General features: G+C 43.7%; 2 protein-coding genes across 20 annotated transcripts in view; one reads left to right on the forward strand and one right to left on the reverse strand.

The window, feature by feature from the left end:
- Positions 1–8,500, forward strand: part of LOC110492174 (synaptotagmin-1) — an 83,834-nt gene extending 75,334 nt beyond the window's left edge. For all 10 annotated transcript variants that reach the window (XM_036947127.2, XM_090203192.1, XM_090203189.1 and 7 more), the window contains 3 exons: positions 189–306; positions 955–1,088; positions 1,903–8,500. In XM_036947127.2, coding sequence (XP_036803022.1) covers positions 189–306; positions 955–1,088; positions 1,903–2,118 — 468 coding nt within the window. In that variant the 3' untranslated portion in view covers positions 2,119–8,500. The remainder of the gene's footprint in view (positions 1–188; positions 307–954; positions 1,089–1,902) is intronic.
- A 154-nt stretch (positions 8,501–8,654) lies between these two features.
- Positions 8,655–22,111, reverse strand: part of LOC110492173 (protein phosphatase 1 regulatory subunit 12B) — a 45,084-nt gene continuing 31,627 nt past the window's right edge. For 2 of the 10 annotated variants that reach the window (XM_090203184.1, XM_090203188.1), the window contains 8 exons: positions 21,381–21,397; positions 19,516–19,645; positions 19,006–19,110; positions 18,677–18,727; positions 14,002–14,206; positions 13,217–13,267; positions 12,682–12,777; positions 8,655–9,786 (listed from right to left, as the gene is read on the reverse strand). In XM_090203184.1, coding sequence (XP_090059310.1) covers positions 9,680–9,786; positions 12,682–12,777; positions 13,217–13,267; positions 14,002–14,206; positions 18,677–18,727; positions 19,006–19,110; positions 19,516–19,645; positions 21,381–21,397 — 762 coding nt within the window. In that variant the 3' untranslated portion in view covers positions 8,655–9,679. Of the gene's footprint in view, positions 9,787–12,681; positions 12,778–13,216; positions 13,268–14,001; positions 14,207–18,676; positions 18,728–19,005; positions 19,111–19,515; positions 19,661–21,380; positions 21,398–22,111 lie in introns of all 10 variants that reach the window. The other 8 variants (XM_090203183.1, XM_090203187.1, XM_090203186.1 and 5 more) reach the window with 6 other exon arrangements.

Raw genomic sequence — 22,111 nt, forward strand, 5'->3', positions numbered from 1 at the left:
AGTCCTTTGAAATATCATGTTCTGAAAGTCAGTTCAGAACGATTTTTATCCTCATGGTGTGAATGGTTCCCTTATATAGGTGTTTCTTATGGGTAAGGACATGCATACAATGAACATTGAGGATGAATGTTATTACATTGAATACGTTGTGTTCTCCTCTTCACCCTCTTCTCCCATCCCACACGCAGCAAGAGAAGCTGGGAGATATCTGCATCTCTCTGCGCTACGTGCCCACTGCCGGGAAACTCACCATCTGCATCCTGGAGGCCAAGAACCTCAAGAAGATGGACGTGGGAGGACTGTCAGGTGAAATATGGAAAGATAATCACTGTGAACAAAACACTGGAAACAGATGCACTGTTGAGTATAAGCTGTCCCTACCTCCCATATCCTGTTTCCATGTGTTCCCCTTGGTCAAGGACAAGGACATTGTGCTGTAAGCACCAGTATTCTACCTCCATTCACACAGTACGAAACCCAAATCTGTATTCCCATTAGAGAGCTAATAAAAAAAGAATACAGCTATTTTCAGTGTTTCTTTGTGCATTATAATGTGGTAGAGGCTAAATACCAGTCAAACCTTGCTGCTGTAGACTACATTGCAAGCAGCCAATCTCCGGGGCGATTCAGTCTGTGCTCACGTGCTGACTCTGCAGTACCCACCACTCTCCTTTCAGTAGCTTCACTCCCTTCAGCTAAACTGCACTGCAACCATCTGCTGGCGGTTTACTGCATTGCAGCCACTGCTGGGTTCCTTTGTATTGTTACTAGAGCCCTGATGGTAGTGAAGTATTGTGTTTTAAAGATCAAACTCTGCTGAAACTGTGATAAATGGGCAGGAAGTAAAATCTAGTAAGCTACAAAAGAGCCATGTTTGTTAATTATCCCAGTAGTGAGTCTGTGATCAGGCTTGTTTTAATACCTGGCTGTGTGTATCGCTGGCTCTGTGTGCAGATCCCTATGTGAAGATCAACTTGATGCAGAACGGCAAGCGTCTGAAGAAGAAGAAGACCACGGTGAAGAAGAACACTCTGAATCCATACTACAACGAGTCCTTCAGCTTTGAGATCCCTATTGAGCAGATGCAGGTAGAGTGTACAGCTGGGAACAAAGCACACACAGACAGACAGACAGACAGACAGACAGACAGACAGACAGACAGAGACAGAGACAGAGACAGAGACAGAGACAGACAGACAGACAGACAGACAGACAGACAGACAGACAGACAGACAGACAGACAGACAGACAGACAGACAGACAGACAGACAGACAGACAGACAGACAGACAGACAGACAGTTAGTTAGTTAGTTAGTTAGTTAGTTTATGCAGACTTCCTCTTAATTACACAGAATGGTCAATGGCAAATACATCTCAACTGATCCCTTCAAATGTGCCCGCGAGGAAAGGCACTTAGCTAATTATCCTACCACAGTCAAGTAAGGGCATAGATCAAACCAACATATACTATATCACAAAGCTGTGGATGATGTGACATACTTAAGACATACACTTAAAAACATACATGTACAGTATGCTGATGAGGTGTAGGAGGAAGTGGATGTGATTAACATGCACTGGCAGTGCAACAACATCATCCATGCTGAAGGGAGTTTCCTGCCTGGGCTGCTAGTAGCTCCATCTATATGCATCAGAGCGTCTCTGTTTCTCAGAGGGCTGATTAGCACGCCGTGCTAAAACCAGAATTAAATCACACCCCCTTGTGTATCATTGCTTTAATACCTGTGGAATTGGATGATACACCCTAAATGACAGTAATGTGTACAGCTGGGTGGGAACAAAGTGCCCAGAGGCACCATGGAATTAGATGATGCAATTGTATTCTGTAAGATCATTATAAATGCCAATACTGTAACACCTTTCTTTTTCTCATTCCCTAGAAAATCCAAGCTGTGGTCACAGTGCTGGATTATGACAAGATTGGTAAAAACGACGCCATCGGAAAGATCTGGGTGGGCAGCAAGGCGACGGGCACCCAGCTGAAGCACTGGTCCGACATGCTGGCCAACCCTCGCCGCCCCATCGCTCAGTGGCATCCACTGCAGCCCGAGGAGGAGATTGATGCTTCGCTGGCAGCCCTGAACGCCAAGAAGTAAACCTCCTCTACCCCAAACACCCATACCCAAACCTACCTATCCACCTCACCCCTGGTCATACACATCTCCCAATACTACATTCCAAACCAACACACCAACCGATTCTACACCCTTCACCGCAAAATATACATAAATATACATATCCTAATTGACGTGATGAAAACATTCTAGAATAGAAAAGCGTTGTATTCCCCCTCAGCTGTGCCATTCCACAAGGAGATGTTACGAGACAGATTACTCATTTGATTGCATTGGAAACATACATTTGTATTGGGGTTGCAGTTAGTAACATGTTATCATGAAGATAGAAGCCTAGCGTGTGAAAACAGGAGTCCGATGTGATGTAGGATGAGGAAAGTACAACCATGTATTCACTCTTTCTGTACCTTTTCAACCCCCTCCCCTTAGAGAAAACGTTTGCTTCAATACTGCTTAATACTTAAAATGCTTTATACTGCCATGTAATAGAGGAAAAACACAAGCAGGTTCATTCCTTGGGTGTATTGTTGCACCATGCTCCACACCTGCCAGTTACTTACTGACTAGATTACATTAGTTTGAACTACATTCCTAGAGTTGGGTAAAGCGTAGGGATAGCCAATATCCAGATACCCCACACTGTTAACACACTGCCTTTTTGATCATTAGCTCATCTGCTCACCCATATTCTCAGGTACACTGAGAGAAAACTGAAACGTCATGCCTTTCTTTCTAAACGGGTTGTCATTCAAAATGCTCCGCAACATGATTTGAAAACCTCTGTCTGGTGCTGGATTGGTTTCTTGTTCAATGATCTGAGACTAGTCTAAGTATATCACTGAAATTAACCAGGGGATAGTCTCTCTAGAGTGTCTCTCGATAACACAGTTTGTGGCTGTCAATCACCAGAGTTGAGATGTGAAACGTGTTTAGGATAAAGGGACTATGAGCCACTGTAAGGGTCTAGCTTGGGCTATGCTGGGAAAGCATGCGAGAGAGAGAGAGAATATCTATATCAAAGGACTGAATGGGACCCTGGTTGACACAATGTTGTTTGTCAGGTGTCTATTCTACTGCCTGCAATCTACCACCTTCTCCTCCAATGCCTCTAGTATATATAATCTATCTCCCTGTTCAGTGCTACTGCCATTAGTCATGGATTCACAACAAGGATTTCACTTCTTCAAAGGAATCCCTGTATCCGTCTTACAGTCATAAAGGAGACAAGCCTTCTAAGAAATGAAATAAGCAATTCTCAACTACCAGGGACGCCTTCCAATTAGCTGTGTTGTTTTTTACTCACCCTCTTATTTTCAACTTCAAACACTTTTATTCCTCAAGCACTTTAAATCCAAATGTTCTGTTCTGCTTATCCTACTCTCCAAAAACCAGAGCTTTAACAATTTATTTTATGATGAATAATTCCTGGTAAAAGAAAAAAAAAAAAAAAACAAGAGCAAGAGAGGGAATTTGAGCGAATCATTGTTTTTGTTTGTTTGGTTTGATCATATGTAACCTTGCCTGTCTTGTGACTATACTTTGATTGTTCTGAGAACATTTTCTCTTAAGTTTGATTGAAAGGATAAGGTCTGGAAGGGGGTACTGTTGTGTGTATGTTATACACAGATGGCCAAACTGCTGAGTCCAATTGCACTATACTGGATATCACTCTGTTATGTGGTTATAGACGTTGTTCTTTGATCTATGTTGTTTTTGTGACGAGATGTTGTGAGTTTGAGTTGGTTGTGGAGTGTACAGCCACACAAGTCAGGTCTCATATTAGAAAGTCTGCTGATTGGGAAAGAGACACGTTTTAGTCAAATGCTGCTCCTCGGATCCTTCACTTGAATGAGTGATTTTTACACTTTGACTTTTCTCTTGGGATAAATTTGATTATAAAAGTGGTCATATGACTGAATGAAATGTACAATTTGCTTACCCTCTTAAACATGTAAAAGTCCAAGCAAATATATAATTAGATAAGAGCCACCCTGGTCATTTGATGGAACATGAATTGTTCCTGTGCACCATCTTGTTCAAAAAAACTAAATGGTAGGAAAAACGACTTGATTGTGTTAAAGAACAAGCAAAGCAATTTAATGTTTTAACAGTTTGATAACTTTTATACTGTACGTTTTTGGGAATTACAGTAGTGATTGTTGGTTTATTTATTACTTTTCTCTATTGGACAACCATTTCTTCATGTATATGTCCAGTAGGGGTCAGATTAGTTATGTTTTACATTTAGTTTCTTCTCTATGTTCAAAAAGCAACACTAAAGAAAAGACAACATGCAAGTAATCAAACAACCCATCGGTGTGTAGTTTCCTATATACATAGTTCATGCATGTTTCTACAAAATACTGTACATAAGAGCATGTTTTAGAGATAAAGCAATTATATCTTGTGTACGTATGTGGGTGTCATTTGTCATTTTAATACTGTAACAATGGGGGAAAACGATGCACAGTATATTTTCGAAATGAATCAAATGTGTATTATTTTCCATGAATGGGTTATTGGAGAGAATGTCATAATATATTAGAAATACGATCCTGTCCACGCCTGAACTTTTGAGCAAGTGCGCTGTGAAGTACTGTGTGTGAGTTCATGTAGGATGAAAACGTAGCTGCATGCTCGCTATCTAACTCCTTGTGCTATTTCATTTGGACTAATCATCATTTATTTCATATGTATGTATTCATACAATGTTTTATTTTGTGATTATTTAAGTTTATTGTTGTTTTCTTTACAAATATCAAACATTTAGGGGTCTCACAGTTCAAGAAATACATATATCCCAAAGTGGAACTCTCCAATGATCAGTGCCAATGCTGAAATGAGACAGAACTGAATCCACACATCTCCACACTGTGGACAAAAAGCCCCCTATTGTACATTTGTTGGTTTTGTTTCACTTTGCGTTGGTTTAATGACCTGATACCCTTTTGCAATTCTGGATATTTGACAGTGTTTATTAAAGGAATATGTGTATGTGTATACAGATAGTTGAATTAGATCAAAACTAAAGCCATAAGACTCAAGCACCTAGCTCTTTAGAGCTCTGCTGAGTAACTAGAGTTAGAGAAGTGTTTTTGATGACACATCTATATATTCCTAGTTCAGTGTTTCTCTTCTACATTACCTTCAGAACTCTGTACTCATCTAGATTCCAGAAGGCAAAATACTGAGCAGTTGTGAGTTTAGTAGAGTGGATGTGATTTTGTTTTCTACTATGAAGTTGTTGAAGCTGTCTTTATTTTCTAAATGTAGTAGCAGATTTTTTTCCTGTGATGTCATTTGTATATGCCTTGTTTTGATAGTAGGAATCATGGGTCATGGTCTTCTTATGTCAAAAGATGCTATCGGAAATATTCAAAAGGCGGCATGCAGAACATTTACATGATCCAACTGTGTGTCAGGCTGGTCTGTCGGTGATCCTTGGGCGGAGTGCAATTCATTTAGGACCCTGACTGCGGTCTATGGACCCCTCTATAGGAACTATGCTGTCACGGAACAGCTGAGTTTTCATCTCCAGTGGCTTTACAGACATGACTTATACATATGATATATTGTGATCAACGATATGCCAAACAATCTATATCTAACTTGTAACAATGCCTAGCCTCAGCATCATTTTTTTGATCAACATCTGGTGCGTTCATGGTAAACGGTAAAGTTAAGATAAATAATCTACAGCATATTCTTAGCCACTTTGATGGAAACTAGCTGTGTCAAGTCGACATTTCGTCTAATGGCAACACTATTTAAATAATAACAGTGTTGTCTGATGTAATAGCAGGATCATTGATGTTGCTTCTTCACTCAATGTTACAATCGAACCTGTTGGACTGTGACCGTTTGGCACATTGATCCAGTTGAAGATGTCAGTGTCTTTCTAAAATACTGCCAGTATATCCATCTATATTTACAATTCTATGAAAATCCTCATCAGTAATCTGTTTGAATCTATTTCAGAGCCAAAATAATTCCACTGATGCGGATGCAGATTAGACGATAAGATAACTTTCATTAAAGGTTAATATACAGCACATTTGTGTCAAAAAGATTGTTTCAATGCGTTTTACACTGCCACGGTCATCGCAATCAAGACCACCAGCTGGACAGTTAGGTCTATGGAGGAAAGAGACTGAGAACTGTGTGTTTGTCTGTATTTATGTATGTGTGTTATAGCAGAGGTTCTCAAACTTTTTGGGGCCGGTGACCCCTTTTGTGATAGCAAATTCATCAGGGACCCCCTCATAACTTGAGATAAAAAAAAAATATATATATATATATATATATATATATATATATATAGCATACAGGGAGTTTTACTATTACTTCGGAAGTGCATGGCCAGACTAAGGACATTTTAAAGGCCCACCTCTTGTCATCTGAGAAAATGTTGCCGTTTTCAAGCTAATATCCTGCAATTCTACACAATTTTGCAATGATGCAGAAAGAAAATGTTTTAAAGTTGGAAGATTTTTGTTGTTGTTGCCCTAACACCACACAGATGATTCAAATGATTAAAACGTGATGATTATTTGAATCAGCTGTGGAGTACTATGGCAAAAACCAAAAGGTGCACCCCTTGGTGTCCTGAGGACTGAGTTTGGGAAACCCTATCTAAATTGAAACAATAACAAAGAACTCTTGTTTTGGTAAAAAGCTGAGTGATGGGCCTGGAGAAATGTAACAACTCTTAAATGCATAGACAAAGCTATGGATACAAGGACTGACCACCCACACAATCAAAATGATAGTTTTAACAATATGTTGAGGCTATGCAGTGTTTGTTTACGTTTACGTTGTTTACAAACATTGGAGTAAAACAAGCTTATATTTTGGGTTCTGATAGGGTACAGTTGAACTAAGCTCATGAGGCATTTATAAGTTATATTAAGGTATTCCATACCAAAAATGGATGTAGCAACTAAGGATTCTCGCTTTAAATTACAAAGCATTTACGTGTGGGGGAGGTACAATAATTTTTCAGAAGAAAAGTGGATAATTGGTGGAGCACTGTGGATACCATCATCCCTGTGAGCCTCCCAGGCCCATGTTGCCCAGGGTTAAGAACATAGATTCTAGATGAATAATATGACATTGTATTACACCCTCTAAACTTATTCCACAGATTCATTGAACCTGAAATATGATTTGAGATATGACCATGGACCCCACTTTGAGAACCCCTGTGTCATAGGAACAAAAAGCAGTGCAAAAACACAGTACTACTGCAACTTACTATACCTAAACATATATATATATCAGCATGCCCAGAATACATAAACCATGCCTAATTGTACATTTGTGGTGATGAAAATAATTAACAAACAGGTTTTTATTTACAATGGTTAATAGAGTTTAAAATGATTGCTATTATACGATTACAGATTTTCTGATAGCCTAAATTGATAAACTGTATCTACCTTATGCACAACTGCTTCAGAAACTAACTGTAGGCTATATCTCAGCAGGGGAGAAACAACGGATTGAGAGCATGATGATTCACACACTACATACCACAGTTCTTTTGTACTACTGGCTGCTTTGTTTCTATTAAATGACATTTAAGTACATTATAAAAAGGGGTCAATGGGACTTAAAGAGAAACTCTCCAAACTAGAGTCCATCATATTCTCCAACTTCCATGTCCGCAATGTGTTAGGGGGTGTCATTGGGCATAGGTCACTCACCACCTAACAATGTGTTCTCCTGTCTCTGTTTGTGTAGCTCGCTTTGTACTGTAATAATCACTAGGTTAGTGTTGTGTTTCTTTGTGTGATATTAAGAATGCGAAACTGCAGTAGGGCCAATTGAAGAGACAATTATTGAACTTTTCCACCATGAAGTCACTGTTTTGTCTTACCATTAATGTGCTGTTGTTGTGGAACTGGGCTCGCGGAGGTCTTTGGATCCAGAATTATAATGACAGATTTTCAGAGGAACGTCGTCCTTCACGTTTACAACATGGATATATATACAGTACTGCCAAAATGCGCAGAATAGTACCAACTCCTTGAACTTTTCCTTCACTCCTCATTCTCCATACTAGGATTGTATTCCGAAAGACTGTTTTCCTTTGTTCTCTCTTCATCCTCTTTTTAAGCCCCAGAGGACCATGAGATTGTGCGTCCTCAGGCTGTGTTTCTCTGTGTCTTAGTGTTGTGGTGCGTGTGTTCATGTCAGTACTTGTGCCTACTGTGGATCGCATGCTTTAGCCCTTGACTGGACACAAAACGTTGCTCAAATACAAACTCCCTACAGCCCGTCAGCGGATGAGCATCGAGGATCCTTGTAAAGTTATCGAGGGAACCAAATAACTCAATACAGATCTATCATAAGTGTTACCAGCTCTGTACGAAACAAATAGGAAATAAAGGCCTTTTAATTAGCTTGGATTCATGTGTTGTCTGTGCATCATGACTTGACTTTGTTCTTTACAAGGGGATTTCAACTTCAGCATCAGAGGGCTGGATTATGAGCTACCCATTAATTTCGCAAGATATCTGGAATTTATGGCACATTGGTAGTGAGAACTCAGATGATTTATTATTTAACCATCTATAGTTTATTAAGCAAGTGATCAAACCACAGCTGTGTGTACAAGTAGAATGTCAGTATTTCGTTCTCGTATAACATACACATACATGGTAAAGTTATTTCAACATAAAATACTGTCTTTAAATATACGTACAGTTCATTAGACTGATAGCTGTATTGGTCTTTAAGGAAAGGCACATAAAGAAGGCCCTTGTATGTTGTTCCCTGTGCATTACAAATCATGTACATGTTTCACTAGAAATAAAAAGAGGCTGTCCATCTTCCAACATAAGTTACTATGTGGGCTCCAACGGTACGGTTTAATAGGACACATTAATACTATATCGGTACAAATATAGTTGAGTATAGGTTCAAAGATTCTAAACCAAAAAATGCATAAATAAATTATTAAAATATCTTAACAAATGTGACAAGTATGACATCTCAGAGACTATAGTAGACCACACTGATGAGCAGCTCAGAGAAAAGGGTCTGTGACGGAAAATGAACTACAAACCAGAAAGATTAATCATAAACAAGTCACAACATCTCACATCAGAAGCATTCATGGCAATGTGTAATGTTATCACTGCAATGAAAGATTATTGAAAGTAATTCCTATGAGTGCTTTTTCAGTAGTTTGAGAAAAATAAAGTTGTTTTTGCAGTGCACAATGAAGCACAAAATAAATACAGTATGTTTGTGATGTACAGTTAAAATATGTGGATGTGATATTGTTTAGATTGCTGGCCTGGAGCTTCGCAGTTTACTGTACCCCAGACCAACATTCTCTTTGTGCGGACGCTGTGTGCTCTTCACACCTTTGACCTACTGGTATGAAGTGGGCCTAAGAGCATAGAGGTCAAGGGTCGAGGCAGGGGTCATCCGGATTTGGAAGGTTCCTCACCATGCCTCTGAGAACAGCTGGCAGGTAGGTGTCACTAAGCACCATGGTTCAGTGTCAGGGTGGGAGGGTACCGAATGCTAATGATAGTGACATGTTGCAAGCATCGGGGAAGTGTCTGACTTTTTACAGGGGGCACCACCCTTTTACTTGGACAACTTGCTGATGACACGAATCAGAGCCCCGTTCTCGTCCTTCAGTCTTTGGTTGTCTGATTTGAGCTCTGTCAAGACCTACAGGAACAGAGAGAGCAGCATTAGATTGTCATGGTAGCTTGTTCTCTGTAGGGAACAGCGGTGACACATACTGTAGACAGAAATATGTGGAAGGGACACTGCCTTGTCTATGTTCCTTCTGCTGAGGGACATTGACAGAAATGATATAAACATTGTTTATCATTTTTAGGCGAATTAGGAATGATATTCAATATTTAAATCACCAAGAACTCATTGCTAAATGATTGAACTCTACAGTCACGACATGCAAAGGGTGGACAAAAGACTAGCTTCCAGCAATGAGAGCATGCTGATACAGTATGATAGGGACATTATTTGGGAGTATGGTTCTATTTGCAAACTGCGAACCGAAAGGGAGAGAGATGCAAGGCGATCAACTTCCTCAATCTAGGTCATCTCCCACAGCATGAGTAATGATTAAAAATAGCCACAATCTTTGTCAAAATCTCCCCCATCCCCCACAGACAGTGCAGTGAACAATAACATTTTGTGCTTGCATGAAAAAGCCAACACAGACGATGATGCACTCATCTCTTCACCCCTGTCTAGTCCAGTTACCACAATCAAATAGCAACATATTGTTATGTATTATATTTGATGATGCATACTGCCAATGCCCCTGGAGAACAAGGACTGTTTGTCCTGTTCTGTCTCCGTCAAAGCTGTATGTAGTACACACACACACTAATGTGCACATGTTTTTTGGGCCAGTGGAAAAGGGTTTAGTGAGTTAATGGATGCCAATGAGATTACACATTCCATTGCCACATGATTGAGACAAAATGTACTAGTTCAAAATGTCAAATTCCCTGTCAGCCACTACATTGGACACTGTAGCAAGAGGCAAACAATGAAATGTTAATCCCTACACAAGGTCCCATTGGTGACTTCGGCACTCGGCCATGCAGCAGTCTCTCAAGCACCGTCCAGACTGTTTCTGGGTTCGTTCAAGCTGTTGATTAAGTGACTCACTTGACTATACTGTAATAATAACCACTGGAGAAACCTTAGGCTGCAACTACTACTGTCCTGGTCTCTACACAGCCTAGTAATTCGCCTATGCAGCTATGTAGCTCAAAATAGATTTAAAGGCAGCGGTCACAAGATTATTTAGGGAGAGGGGTTTTACTCTCACATGAGTGAGAGAGGCCAAAGGTGGAGGAGTGAGAGGTGGGCGGAACCTGCCTGAGAAGAGTACAGCAGCACAGCAGCAGAGAGGGGAGGAGGTGCAGCAGGAGGAGAACCAGGAGGAGGAAGGCAGAGGAGGATGTGTGGCTGAGGAAGAGGGGGGTAGAGAGGTGGAGGCTTGGGGGACAGGGGGGGTTAGAGGTCCTCTGTCTCAGGCAGGGAGGCCATCTGGGAAAGGTGGGCGAGGACACGCAGCATGGCCCTGTTCTCAGCCAAGAGACGCTCATTGCCGCTCCGCAGTGCCAGAACAGGGAGGGCCTATACACACAGGAAGATGGAGAGACAGAAAGACAGAGCAGGGGGGCAGGCCAGTGCACGGGAGGAGACCGAGATATAAACACACACAGTCATGCACAGAGGCAGACGTACACACTGAGGAGCTCCTCAACGACATTCACACAAATAGATACTGTAAAAGGAAACAAGAAAAATCTAGGCAAAAGAAAAGCTAAGCACAGCAAGGAGCTATCCTAAGTTCTGCTCTCCACAAACCTGGGCAGTTTTAAAAAGGCAGTGGCTGGGGAGATGCTGTATGGATTACATAGCTTGTCAGTCATGCTGGGGTGAGAAGTGGGCAGGGGACTTTCAATATAACATTAAATTTCAGCATAAGTAAGAGAGCCCAATAAGTTATAGGAAAATGGAAAATATTAATTTCCCTGGCAAGACTGAGGTAAACATCAGGTCTGAGGATTGACGCCGTTCCTAAGGGAAACCACAGGCACGCAAGGAGGCAGCACACACAGACAGAGGAAAGTCGAGCCCCATGTGGCTCAGAGAGTGGCCTCAGAGGCTTCCCCTCAGCAACCCAGAGAGGAGAAGAAAGTCAGGTAGAACGGGAAGAAGTTAAGATTAGCCTGAAGGGAAGGGAAAAGCTGGGGGAAAAGGAAGAGAGAAGCCCAGTGAGGCTAGAGAGAAAGAGAGAAGACTAGGGAGAAAGAGATTGAGGAGATCCAGCTGCTAACACCCCAGGGCACTTTGGAGGAAACATTTGAAGTCTGCCTTTACTCGGACTGAAAAATTCATGGATATGTCAGAATGTTCCTCTGTGCTGTCTCGGTAAGCCTTTCACAACACACTGTTCTGAAGGACCACCATTGAAAAGTTTATCTTGGAGTGGAGAGAGAGAGTAGAGAGGAGAGAGCCAGAGGGGTGAGATTGAGAGAGAATGCATAGTTATCCATCATGATGTTTTAACGCTCTTGATCTCTTTGATATCTACCAGAGCTGACTTCACTAAGCCCTGTAGATAAATTCCCAAATGTTGCCAGAGCTGAAGTTTCAGAGGCTGACAGGAATAATCCTAGCCCTTTATTCAAAAGAAGAAAACCAAAGATCAGTGAGCCATAGGGAGTAACCAGAATTTCCACACATTGGACAGACACTGTGGCACAGGGAAAAGTATAGAAACACACCAGAATATGTGAATAGGGGAAAGCATGTCAGTATAATGTTGCATGTGCATATCTCTATCCCAGTGAGCAAAACTGGTTGCAATGACATCCAAGCAACCTGGTTTTTTGTTGTAATGACATTACAGCCAGCCTGCTGGGATATGACTTTACATACGTATCTGGTGTATGTACTCTAACGTGTGCAATGTGTATGTTTGTGTGCACAGACATGTGTTCATGCCCAGGTCTCTAAAGAGGTGAGGTGACAGGCAGGTGTCAATCACTTCTCGGTGGCGACCAGACCACTCACCGTCCCGTCCCCCCTCCCTGGCCCTGAGCCAGCCTGCCTCATGCTTGGGGCTCAGGGCTGGTACCCACAGCGGAAATTTCTCACTGGGGCAGCTTCCTGCTGAGGCAACATGGGGTCACAACATGGGGTCAAACATTCTGTTCCCGTCTTCCGTCTCACATCTCTGTGTCACATGCTGAGTAGTCATCATAACCTTTGGATATTGCTAGAAGTGGTTCCAACTTACATTAGGTTCACGTCTACTCAGTCCTGAATGATATCCTGCTGCTGTTTTGCTCTCCCCCTTGCTCTTTGAAATGCTAAATATGTGTAGCCTATAACAGACAGCAGGCTGTGCTGCTGGGTGTGTGACTGTAGCAGCGTGGAGTTTCTCACTCCCTTTCCTGAGCCCTGACCTTGGCAGGGAATACTCAGAATGATGCTGGATAATGAGCCTGAAATTTGGCCTACTCCCTCAACCTCACCTGTTTTCCTATAATTACCAAGCAGAGCCTTGTGCTGACCTCCGCCCTTCCTGTTACAGTGAAGGCCTTACCTTGAGCTCCTCCTCCATGTCTGTTACCCTCTTCTCCAGAGCCTGTTTTTCCTGAGAAGGGTAAATGTTAGAACAGGTCATTCGGGTCAGAATCAAAATGGATGTTAAAAGTAGAAATCTTAAGTTGAGTTATTTTTCAATTCTCACACATGATAATGAGCCCATAGTGGAATGAACATACAGAAACCAACACACAGTAATATGACATGGAAGAGATCAGAAGAAAAGAGATTATAAGGGCACAAGGTGAGACCCAAATGCAGACACAGGAGGCAGATGGAGGAGCTCCGATATTTATTACACCAAAAGAGGTAGGCAAAAGACAGGTCGGGGACAGGCGACAGTTCATAAACCAGGTCAGAGTCCAAACAGTACCAGGGGATAGGCAGGCTCGAGGTCAGGACAGGCAGGGGTTCAGTGGACAGGTTCGAGTCCAAACAGTACCAGGGGACAGGCAGGCTCGAGGTCAGAACAGGCAGATTCGGCGCCAGGACAGGCAAGGGTCAAAACCAGGAGGGCTAGGAAAAAACAGAGACTGGGAAGAATAGGAGCTAGGAGAAACGCTTGTTGACTTGGCAAAACAAGACGACCTGGCACAGAGAGACAGGAAACGCAGGGATAAATACACCAGGGACTAATGGGGAAAACAGGAGACACCTGGAGGTGGGTGGAGACAATCACCAAGACAGGTGAAACAGATCAGGGCATGACAGTACCCCCCCCCCCCCCCCCCCCCCCCCTCTCCCCTCTAGGGACGCCACCTGGTGTCCTACATGGGCGCATACCTGGCTGACCGGGATTTCGGCGGTGAAAGTCTGCAATGAGGGCCGGGTCCAGGATGTCTCTAGCGGGAACCCAGCACCTCTCCTCTGGGCCATAACCCTCCCAGTCAACCAGGTACTGTAAACCCCTGCCCCATGGTCGAACACCAAGGAGACGTTGAACCGTGTATGCTGGATGGCCATCGATGACACGGTGGGAGGGATGGGCCTGGAGACAGAAGCTAAAGGGCTGTGAGGCACGTGCTTAATCCTAAACACATGGAAAGTTGGGTGAGTACGCGGTAAAACAAGATGGACAGCAGTGGAACTAAGGACCCTAGAGATGGGAAAAGGACCCCATGAAACGGGGCAGGTCCCGAGTGGAAAGCCATACCCTCTGCGGTAGTGGGGAGCTGGAGGCTGGCGGTGGTCCTCTTATCGACGATACCTGGAGTGGGTCTTGAGAAGTGCCGCACGAGCTCTTCTCCAGGTACATCGACAGCAGTGGACAAACATCTGGTCCGAGGGTACGTTAACCTCCTGCTCTTGTTCTGGTAAGATTGAAGGTTGATAGCACTCAAAAGGGGAGAGTCCCGTGGCTGAATAAGGAAGGGTTTTCCGGGCATACTCCACCCAGACCAGTTGTTGGCTTCAGGTAGTGCGGTTGGTTGAGACCAGGCATCTTAGGGTGGTTTCTAGGTCCTGGTTAGCTCGCTCCGACTGGCCATTGGATTGGGGATGGAATCTGGAGGACAGGCTGGCCGATGACCCAATAAGTGTGCAGAACGCCTTCCAGAACTGAGACAAGAACTAAGGACCCCAGTTGGAGACCATGTCCACCGGAAGTCCATGGATCCAGAAGACGTGCTGCACCATAAGCTGTGCCGGGATGGAATGGGCAGCCTTGGAGAACCGGTCTAATACCGTCAGAATGACAGTGTTACCATCAGATGGAGGGAGCCCAGTGACAAAGTCCAGAGAGATATAGGACCAGGGACAATGAGGGACAGGTAGTGGCTGAAGGAGGCCAGAAGGAGCTTACCGTGGAGTCTTGTTCTGAGCACACTGTGCACGTGGCGACGAAGGCAGAGATGTCAGGAACCATTGTGGGCCACCAGAAACAATGTCGAACAAAAGCTAGGGTACAACGGGAACCTGGATGACAGGTCAGCCTGGAGGAATGAGCCCATTCCAGGATCATATTGAGTTAGGGACAAACAACCGGTTAGCCGGGCCCCATTTAGGTCCAGGCTGGAAATGTTGTGCCTTGCGGACCAAGGTTACAATACCCCAATCAAGTGAAGCCGCAATGCATGAGGTAGGGAGAATGGTTTCGGAGACCGGGGGTGTGGCAGAGGAACTGTATTGGCGGGAGAGGGTGTCAGGCTTCACATTTTTGGAACCTGGGCGGTAGGAAATGGTGAAGTTGAATCTGGTGCACAATAAAGCCCACCAGGCCTGCCTGGAGTTAAGGCGCTTGGCTGTACGGAGATATTCAAAATGTTTATGGTCGGTCCAAACCAAGAATGGCTGTTCTGCTCCTTCCAGCAAGTGTCTCCACTCTTCCAGCGCCATCTTGACCGGCAGAAGTTCTCGGTTGCCTAGGTCGTAGTTCCTCTCTGCAGAATTGAGACGATGGAACAAGAAGGCATAGGGATGGAGCTTCTGGTCCTGGGCAGATTGCTGGTGCAGGATGGCCCCCACTCCAATATCAGAAGCGTCAACCTCTACCACAAATTGACGGGATAGATCCGGATGGACGAGGATGGGTGCTGTGGTGAACCGATGCCTCAGGTCCACAAGGTCTCTGTCAACCGCTGGAGACCATGTGAACGGTACTTTGGGAGAGGTGAGTGCAGAGAGGGGTGCTGCCAGGGTGCTGTAGCCCCGAATGAAATGGCTGTAGCGAACCCCAGGAAACGTAACTGCACCCTGGACGTAGGTTGAGGCCACTACCACTGCTTCACTTTTTCAGGATTCATTTGGACATTTCCATCAGTGATGGCATATCCCAGAAAGGAGATTGCAGAGCGGTGGAACTCACACTTCTCGGCTTTCACCAACAATTGGTTCTCCAGGAGGCGCTGAAGGACTTGTCTGACATGAAGAACGTGTTCTTGGGCAGACCGGGAAAAAAACAGGATGTCGTCAAGGTAGATGAACACTAAACGGTTTAGCAAGTCCTGGAGCACATCGTTTACCAGAGCTTGGAAGACAGCGGGGACGTTGATGAGTCCAAACAACATGACCTGGTACTCATAATGTCCACTGGCTGTGTTAAATGCTGTCTTCCACTCATCTCCTTAGAGTATCCAAACCAGGTGGTAGGCATTCCGAAGGTCCAGTTTGGAAAAAATGTTGGTCACCTGGAGAGGTTCAAAGGCCGAGGAGAGGAGTGGTAGGGGGGTAACAATTCTTGATCGTTATATCATTCAGACCCCAGTAGTTAATGCATTGACGCAGGTTCTTGTCCTTTTCCACAAAGACAAACCCTGCGCCGGCAGGACATGCAGACAGACGCATGCCTCCAGTACCTAGAGAATCCTCAATGTACTCTTCCATGGGCTTGGTCTCTGGGCCGGATAGAGAATATAGACGACCACAAGGTGGTGTGGTGCCTGGGAGGAGATCAATGGCACAATCATAGGATGGTACGGGGGAAGAGAAGTAGCCCGTGCCTTACTGAAGACCTCCAGGAGGTCATGGTACTCAGTGGGGATGGCAGAGACATCCGTGGATTTGCTTACGTCCTGAGGGAGACGTCTCAAGGACGTCTGTGCCGCTTTTAGGCAATGAGAATGACAAAACGGGCTCCAACCCAGGATGGAGCTCGTGGTCCAGTCAATAACAAGACTGTGTTTCTGGAGCCAAGAAAATCCCAAACCATAGGAAGAGAGGAAAAAAAGATGAGGAGGAACTGAATGGTCTCACTTTGGTTTCCTGATACCCGTATATGAACGGGCACAGTGCTACGGGTGACTCTTCCAATAGAGCAGCCGTCCAGTGCCCTTGCATCCATGGGGACAGAGAGAAGTTGAGTGGGAATACTTAATTCAGAAACCATGGTAGCATCCATAAAACTTTCATCAGCCCCAGAGTCAATGAGCACCCGGAGAGACAGACTGGTTTCCCCACAGCAGAATCACAAAAAAGGTGGACTGGTGATGGAAGTTAGGGGACTCCCAGTCTGGCTCACCAGAGTACTTGTACCCACTAAAAAGGGTTTCTTAGCCGGGCAAGTGGCTATATAATGTCCCGCCCCTCCACTGCACAGACAACAGTTAGAATGCAAACTACGTGAGCGTTCCCCAACCGATAACCTAGCTCTTCCCAGTTGCATGGGCTCAGGAGAATCCAACTCACCCGTTGCCAATGATTCTCTGGGAACTTCGGCTGTTTTCAGCTCTTCTCAGATATACCAACTTCGGGGATTTCCGGATTCCGGAGGGGTACCAGCATCAGCAGACGAATGAGTGTTCTCGAGACCCAACCTCCTCTCACACCGGCGTTCTCGTAGGCGCCCATCAATCCTGACTGCCAGGGCGATGAGGAAATTGAGGTCCCGTGGTATTTCCCAAGCTGCGAGCTTGTCCTTTATCCCCTCTGACAGTCCGTGGAGGAAGGTGTCAAACAGAGCCTCCGGATTCCAGGAACTCTCGGCAGCCAATGTGCAAAAATCTACTGCGTAGTCTGCCACGCTACAGGAGTTCTGATGAACCTGTAGTAGTTTGAGCCGCCTCTCTCTCGGGCACGGGAGAATCGAAAACCTTCTTCACTTCTGCCATGAATTCCTCCAAACTATGGCACACAGCGGATTGCTGCTCCTACACAGCAAATCCACTAGTAGTAGAAAAACAAATCAAATCCACTAGTAGTAGAAAGGTTACTGGGTGGTTAGGAGGTCTCAGAGGTGGCGGGCTGCCTAGGAGCTAACTCACTGATTTGCTCCATAATAGCCTTTGAACCCTTGGTTGTGGCGTTCGGTCAGGGAACGAAGCCCTTCTAAAAGGTCCAGCAGTAGCTCCTCATGCCTCTCAATGGTGGCTCCCTGCAGGGAATGTTCGACGGAAATGTTCCAAGTCTGCTGGGTCTGTCATGGCCAGTTTGTACTATAAGGGCACAAAGTGAGACCCAAATGCAGACACAGGAGGCAGATGGTGGAGCTCCTATATTTATTACACCAAAAGGGGTAGGAAAAAGACAGGTCGGGGACAGGAGAGAGTTCCTCTACCAGAGTCCAAACAGAGTCCAAACAGTACCAGGGGATAGGCAGGCTTGATGTCAGGACAGGCAGAGTGGTCAGGCCGGCGGATTCAGACTCAGGACAGGCAAGGGTCAAAACCAGGAGGGCTAGGAAAAAACAGAGACTGGGAAAAATAGGAGTCAGGAGAAACGTTGGTTGACTTGGCAAAACAAGACGAACTGGCACAGAGAGACAGGAAACACAGGGATAAATACACCGGGGACTAATGGGGAAAACAGGGGACACCTGGAGGTGGGTGGAGACAATCACTAAGACAGGTGAAACAGATCAGGGCGTGGCAGGGAAGAAAAAAAGAGGAGAGTGAAAGAAAATGTTGACGTCAAGCTGTCAGGGTTGAAAGAGAATTGGAGTGGTGAAATCAAGTAGATGAGGCAGATGGCTTTGTGAAAAAAAAGAAAAAGAAGCCCTCAAGATTTTAGAACAAGTGATAAATACCCTTTTTTCTGATTCAAGTACAGTGGATCTTTCAGATATTCTGTCCTGTTTCTGTAAGACAGAGTGGCACTGTTATCACAAAGTGAAAAAATAATGCAGTGGGTTGATTTAAAATGGGATAAAACTGAATTTTATATACAGTATGTTTGACAACTTTGTGGGGGGTACACTGGTTCATTCTCTAATCATCTTGCGGTTGCTTTGAACAATGTATTGCTAACATGCAATATGCATGTTGTTGAGACGTGTGAACTAGACTGAACTTAATTAAGATAGTCTACAGATGGCTATACAGGACAGTGTCAGTGTTGTGTACAGTATTACTGTACCTGGTTGACTTTGTCCAGCTGGGAGCGGATCTTGGTCAGCTCGTGTTTGCTGTCATCCAGCCGGGACTTGAGCTTGTCATTCTCTGCCAAGGCGTCTTCATACATCTGAAAGAGGACAAACCAAAGGGTTAATGCTTATGCCACTTGGAGACACCTTATCATATGTAAACATTTGTCCTATGATAGTCCAGCTCTGCACCAGGTGAATCAAAACTGTCATCAAGGCAAAAAGATTCTTGAAGAATCTCAAATATAAAATATATTTTGATTTGTTTTAAACTTTTTTTTTTTGGTTACTACATGACTACACTATATGTGTTAGTTCATAGTTTTGATGTCTACAATGTAGAAAAATAGTAATTACAGTATTTAGAAAAACCCTTGAATGAGTAGGTGTCTCCAAACTTTTGACTGGTACTGTATGTTTTTTTGTTTGTTTACCAGTTAGTCTAAGATAAAAAAAATAAAAAAAACAATTCTGCTTCCCTTCTGGTCCGACAGTACGCCTACCTTCTTGTAGTCCCTGGGGCTGGTGTCATCCTCCTGCTTGTTCAATGCTGTCAGTCTGGTCTCCCTCCGTGTGTAGGAGCTGGTTCTGCCCAGGGGTTCAGCCTTGCTGTCCCCACCACCAGAGTCCAACCTGGGAGGAACACAGCTGACATTGCAACAGTGTTGAAACACTGACATACATTGTTGTTGAAACATTGACATAGATATATATATTTGGAGTGCTGTATGTACAGCACCAGTCAAAAGTCTGGACACAGCTACTCATTCAAAATGTTTTTCTTTATTTTTACTGTTTTCTACATTGTAGAATAATAAGGAAGACATCAAAACTATGGAATCATGTAGTAACCAAAAAAGTGTTAAATAAATCAAAATATATTTGAGATTTGAGATTCTTCAAAATAACCAACCTTTGCCTTGATGACAGCTTTGCACACTATTGGCATTATCTCAACCAGCTTCATGAGGTAGTCACATGGAATGCATTTCAATTAACAGGTGTGCCTTGTTAAAATATAATTTGTGTCTTTTTTTTTCTTTCTTAATGCATTTGAGCCAATCAGTTGTGTTGTGACAAGGTAGGGTTGGTATACAGAAGACAGTACTCTTTGGTAAAAGACCAAGTCCATATTATGGCAGGAACAGCACAAATAAGCAAAGAGAAACAACAGTCCATCACTACTTTAAGATATGAAGGTCAGTCAATACAGAACATTTGAAGAACTTAAAAATATTTCTTAAAGTGCAGTCAAAAAAAACAAGCGCTATGATGAAACTGGCTCTCATGAGGACCGCCACAGGAAATAAAGACCCAGAGTTACCTCTGCTGCAGAGGACAAGTACATTAGAGTTACCAGCCTCAGAAATTTCAGCACAAATAAATGCTTCACAGAGTTCAAGTAACAGACACATCTCAACATCAACAGTTCAGAGGAGACTGCATGAATCGGGCCTTCATGGTCAAATTGCTGCAAAGAAACCACTACTAAAGGACACCAATAATACGAAGAGACTTGCTTGGGCCAAGAAACAGGAGTAATGTACATTAGACCTTTGCAGATCTGTCCTTCGGTCTGATGAGTCCAAATTTGAGATTTTTGGTTCAAAACCCTGTGTCTTTGTGACATGCAGAGAAGGTGAATGGAAGATCTCTGCATGTGTGGTTCCCACCGTGTAGCATAGAGGAGGTGGTGTGATGATGCTTTGCTGGTGACATTGTTGCTGATTTATTTAGAATTCAAGGCACACTAAACCAGCATGGCTAACACAGCATTCTGCAGCAATAAGCCATCCCATCTGATTTGTGCTTAGTAGGACTATCATTTGTTTTTGAACAGGGCAATGACCCAACACACCTCCAGGCTGTGTAAGGGCTATTTGACCAAGAAGGAGAATTATGGAGTGCTGCATCAGATGACCTGGCCTCCACAATCACCCAACCCAATTGAGATGGTTTGGGATGAGTTGGACCACATAGTGAAGGTTAAGCAGCCAACAAGTGCTCAGCATATGTGGGAACTCCTGAAAAGCATTCCAGGTGAAGCTGGTTGAGAGGATGCCAAGAGTGTGCAAAGCTGTCATCAAGGCAAAGGGTGGCTACTTTGAAGAATCTAAAATCTAAAATATATTTTGATTTGATTAACACTTTTTTGGTTACTACATGATTCCATATGTGTTATTTCATAGTTTTGATGTCTTCACTATTATTCAACAATGTAGAAAATAGTAAAAATAAGGAAAAACCCTTGAAGGAGTAGACATGTCCAAACTTTTGACTGGTTCTGTATATCTCATGAGCTAAAAAACAAAAATAGATCTCAAATTTAGAAGAACGCAAGAGAAGGAATATCTAAATCTGTACTTACCTTGATGCCCTGTCATGCTGAAAATGAACAGAGAAAAGTGAAGTCAGAAACGTAATCACAAACAGCTTTTACTGTATGAAATCAATCTGAGACATTTCCATTGTATGAAGTATCAACCAGAGACTAAAATATTTTCCATTAGGACACCATGCAAAGAAAAAGAGAACCTTTGTAACATCCAAGCCACATTGTGTTCAGATGCCTTGTGTCCCAAAGGACAGGGATTGCATAGGCCTACACAAGTGATCTGCTTGTGATATATCATTCACGGGACCCTGCATGCTCTTCTCTCCTTCTCTGGCACATCCTTCTCTAGTAAGCCCTGTTAATCTTTAAGTGAGTGTTTGCCATCATGTCTCTAAAGGTCCCAGTTTACTGGGTGACAGACTCCAAGTGATGTGTTACGGTGAGTGAATGAGGACCCAAAAGCGAATTAACTTAAACAGAGCTTCTTTAATAACCAAACATAGGTAGGCTCAGATAGACCGGCAGATTCCGACAGGACAGGACAAGGTTACAGTAAACATGACGATAGTCTGGTTCAGGCATGAAACACAACAAACAAGAATCCGACAAAGACAGGAGCAGAAACAGAGAGAGATATAGGGACCTAATCAGAGGGAAAAAGGGAACAGGTGGGAAAAGGGGTGGATGAGGTAGTCAGAGGAGACAAGGAACAGCTGGGGGAAAGCGGGGGAGAAAAGGTAACCTAATACGACCAGCAGAGGGAG

The sequence above is a fragment of the Oncorhynchus mykiss genome, chromosome 16, assembly GCF_057628025.1.
Source record: "Oncorhynchus mykiss isolate SJ-2025 chromosome 16, ASM5762802v1, whole genome shotgun sequence".
NCBI lineage: Eukaryota > Metazoa > Chordata > Actinopteri > Salmoniformes > Salmonidae > Oncorhynchus > Oncorhynchus mykiss.